A 3578-nucleotide genomic window follows, 5' to 3' on the forward strand; every position below is an offset into this window, starting at 1 on the left:
AATCATTAAATCCTCTCTCTCTCTCTCTCTCTCTCTCTCTCTCTCTCTCTCCCTCTCTCTCTAGGCTAAAATAAAATAATTATAGTAAGACAAGATAAATCCAATCACTACCCGAGATGATCAGTGAGTAGGCCTAGCAGCCCTGCATTGTAACCAATGTAAACTACCGCTGGCTCAACGAGCCAATCACAATCCAACCTTTTTGGGGTCCACCTAGATACCATGACCCCAATCGGGGAGTACGTTGACACTTCCATTTTTGTTTAATTTATTGTTTGGGGTTGTTCTCGTACAGATCGGAGTTAGCTGGCAAGACAGCTCGCGTCGTGACATCCAGCTGACTCCTGCTGGAACCGGAAAGTGGATGTACTGGTCCTGGTAAGAGCGAGTGCAGACTCTGCCTGTTTACGTGTGTTTTATTTTGTGCGATGTAATCATTTGTGCACTTCGTATCTTTATTAAATGTTCTGTTAGTTGTTGGTATAAAACATAGGTATGGTGTGAAGAAACGTTAACTTCCAGTAGTAGTTTATTTTTAGGTTGTATGTTTTTGAGTTGTTCTTGGTGGGTTTTTAAAAATTATGTTTAATGATTGATAGTTTTAATGATGCCAAGCGACCTTTGAGATCGTGGGGGAGGGGGGGTCTGGGGGAAATTCAACAAACAAGTTTTCACATACACACATACACATACATAATTACAGTGATACACACATGCACATCATCATCATTATTCACCTTTTTCACCCTGGTATTGGGTATGGGTGCCAAGACACTCTCTCCGCCTGTCTCGGGCGATCTTCTCCACCTTCAGCCAGCTGTACCGCATCTGCAAGAGATCTGCTTCTTCATGTAGATCTCGCTTCCTGGGGGTCCTCGGCCTTCCTCTCTTTCTCCTCCATCTTAGGCTTTGTCTTGTCATGTTGTGGGCTGGCATCCCGAGAATGTGTCCAATCAATTCGCCATCTTCTTTTTTATCCCAAAATCAATTGGTTGTTAGGTTCCCCACCATTGTGCAATATTTCTACTGGTGTCCGGCCAGTGTATTTCCAAGATCTTACTAAGGAAAATATTGATGTCAGACTGTAATTTGTTGTCGATCTGTTTTGTTAGTTTCCATGTTTCCGAGCCATGCAACAACATACGTGTGTACGCAGTTTTTACATTTGTATTGAAAAAAAATCCTTATCTTCGTACTCGATGATTCCCAATCTCCAGACAGGCTGTAACTCTTGCAATGCTCCCTTGCGACTCATGGTCTTGACGTCAGAGACTGTTCCTCCTGCGTCATCTATGACACGTTCTAGATAGGTGTAAGAGGTTACCTCCTCTATGGGCACCTCGTTATCTTAATGTCTTCCTTCACCCCTATATTGATCTATAGAGCTTTGGTTTTTCATTGGTGCACCTTAGGGCCCTGTGCTTTGTGAAATCCTCACCAGTTCATGGGTCTTTCCCTTAATGTGGTGGTGACTGTGGGATAGTACTGCGAGATCATCGGGAAACTCTAGATCCTCCAACTGAGACCAATGTAGTCTCTGATGTTTATGTCCTTGTTGTTGATTTTTCGTTGTCCAGTTTATGATGAGTAGTACAGGAATGGTGTTAGTAAATATCTCTGTTTCACTTCAGTCTGCACCTCCAGGGAACTTTCCATTATGGGTGACACTGCATTTCGATCCCTCATTGTAATTTTGTCTGAGCCTCTCCAGTTGTTATGGTATTCCATAGTGTTGCAGTGCGCACACAGTCAACAAAATATACCAGCAGGGGACAAGGGGGGGTGGATCTGGTCCTATCGGAGTTGGACTTTACATTCGGAGGTTCTGCCTCTTAGATAACCTTAACCTTACAGTGTTGAAAGGGGCAATAAATCTAACAGTTTTTACAGTTTTCACAATTGACCTTTCCTAATTCTCAGGTACACCCACCCTTACGCAGAGTACATGCGTCAGGACTACAAGAAGTTCATCAGACGTGTGGGGTCACTGCTCCAGAGAGACGCCAACCTCGCCAGCATGACAGACGAAGAGAAAGGGAGGCGGCTGGATCAGTTCGTCAATGACACTTTCACGATTGAATATAATGTTGCGTCAATTGCGAGACAGTCGCAATTTTCGTATAATCACTATTTGGAGGCCAACAAAGTGAGTAGACCAAAAGGGACCGTACCGGCGTCTATTGAGACGTTTATAACATTATTAGTTTTGCGATTGCCTCTTTGGAGAACACTGTACACAAAAAGTAGAAGTAAAACATATTTCTTTTATTAAAAGAAATAAATAGCTATTATCAGCCCCGACAGCTACATCTGTAGTAAAAGATGTTGATCATTGAGGGAGATTTTTTTTAAAGAGTGGGCCATCTGGTAGTCATTCAACTAGATAAACAAAATACATAATTTTAAGGAAACCTAGACTTTACTTCACTGCCTTTCCCGAGACTGTCTCGAGTTCTCCGCAGCATGCCTGGCAGTGAAAATGTTAGGTAGCTGATATGGGCTGGATTTACTCGACTTGGAGAATCTCCATGATGAATGAGAAAAGCTGAAAAGCTTTTGTTCCAAAATTGGAATACTATGTCGTCTCTTCACAGCGATGTAGACTTCCACTAGCAAAGAAAAACAACATGCATTTATATAGTCGTTGGAAATGTTTTAAACCTTCATCTTTAGAAGCCTCGGTTCGATCTGACGTTGTGTCCTTGATCGGTCTTTTCGAAGACCGACAATATACTCGGATGCCCGACCTCTTAAATAATCTAATAGTGTTGATTACCATTTCACATTTAGTCGCTTTTAAGCACAAGGGGGCTATCCCGAAAAAATGCTAAGTTGAGAAAATCGAAATAAAGTTTTAAGACCCTTGCTCAGTTTCTTTAAAAGACGAGGAGAGTTTTCTCCAAAACCAAATAAATATACACACCAATGAAACCAAACTTCTCCTATAGGTAGGGCAATTCTCACTTTAAATTTTGGTGTTGGTTAAGATTTCTGGAAACCCCCGAATTATGGGTTAGCCCACTTGTCCTTAAAAGCGACCACTTTCATCTTTAGGATTATGATTACTGAAGAGGAGGACTGCTACGACCCTCACGCGGATCGCACCTTCGTCTTCTGCCTGCAAAGTAATAGGCTGTGATATATTTTAAAAGGTTATAAAATATATAGTGGTTTTGCTCTGTTCAAAAAGATTTTGTTCTTTCACCAGGTGTCATTGGCCGACCTGAACACTGAGACGAACAACGTGATCAACTGGGTGGACCAGCTCTCATACATGTTCAACGCCGCTGGGGTCAACGCCAACACTAGAGTCGTACTTCTCCAAAGAGATTACTACCGGAACATCACCGGCATGATCACGTCACTTCCGGACGAAGACCGAAAGCGGATGATGAGTAATTACTTCATCTGGCGAATGGCGGAGATTTATGTACAGGTACGGCTTGCTTGTTTGTTTGTTGCTTTGTTTGTTGATTTATTTGTTTGTTTGTTTTCTTTTTGTTTGATTTATTTGATTGATGTTGGGTGTTTGGTTGTTTGTTGTTGTTGCTGTTGTTGTTTGTTTTTGTGGTTGTTTT

The 3578-nt window shown here is 42.0% G+C and overlaps 1 protein-coding gene across 1 annotated transcript in view; it reads left to right on the top strand.

Moving 5' to 3' along the window:
• The window catches only part of LOC106013041, an 11571-nt gene that overhangs the window by 3228 nt on the left and 4765 nt on the right, over nt 1-3578 (top strand). The window contains exons 3-5 of the mRNA XM_013087738.2: nt 296-378; nt 1921-2146; nt 3209-3436. Of these exons, the coding sequence (XP_012943192.2) occupies nt 296-378; nt 1921-2146; nt 3209-3436 (537 nt within the window). The remainder of the gene's footprint in view (nt 1-295; nt 379-1920; nt 2147-3208; nt 3437-3578) is intronic.

This window comes from Aplysia californica, unplaced genomic scaffold (genome assembly GCF_000002075.1).
Source record: "Aplysia californica isolate F4 #8 unplaced genomic scaffold, AplCal3.0 scaffold00631, whole genome shotgun sequence".
Taxonomy (NCBI): domain Eukaryota; kingdom Metazoa; phylum Mollusca; class Gastropoda; order Aplysiida; family Aplysiidae; genus Aplysia; species Aplysia californica.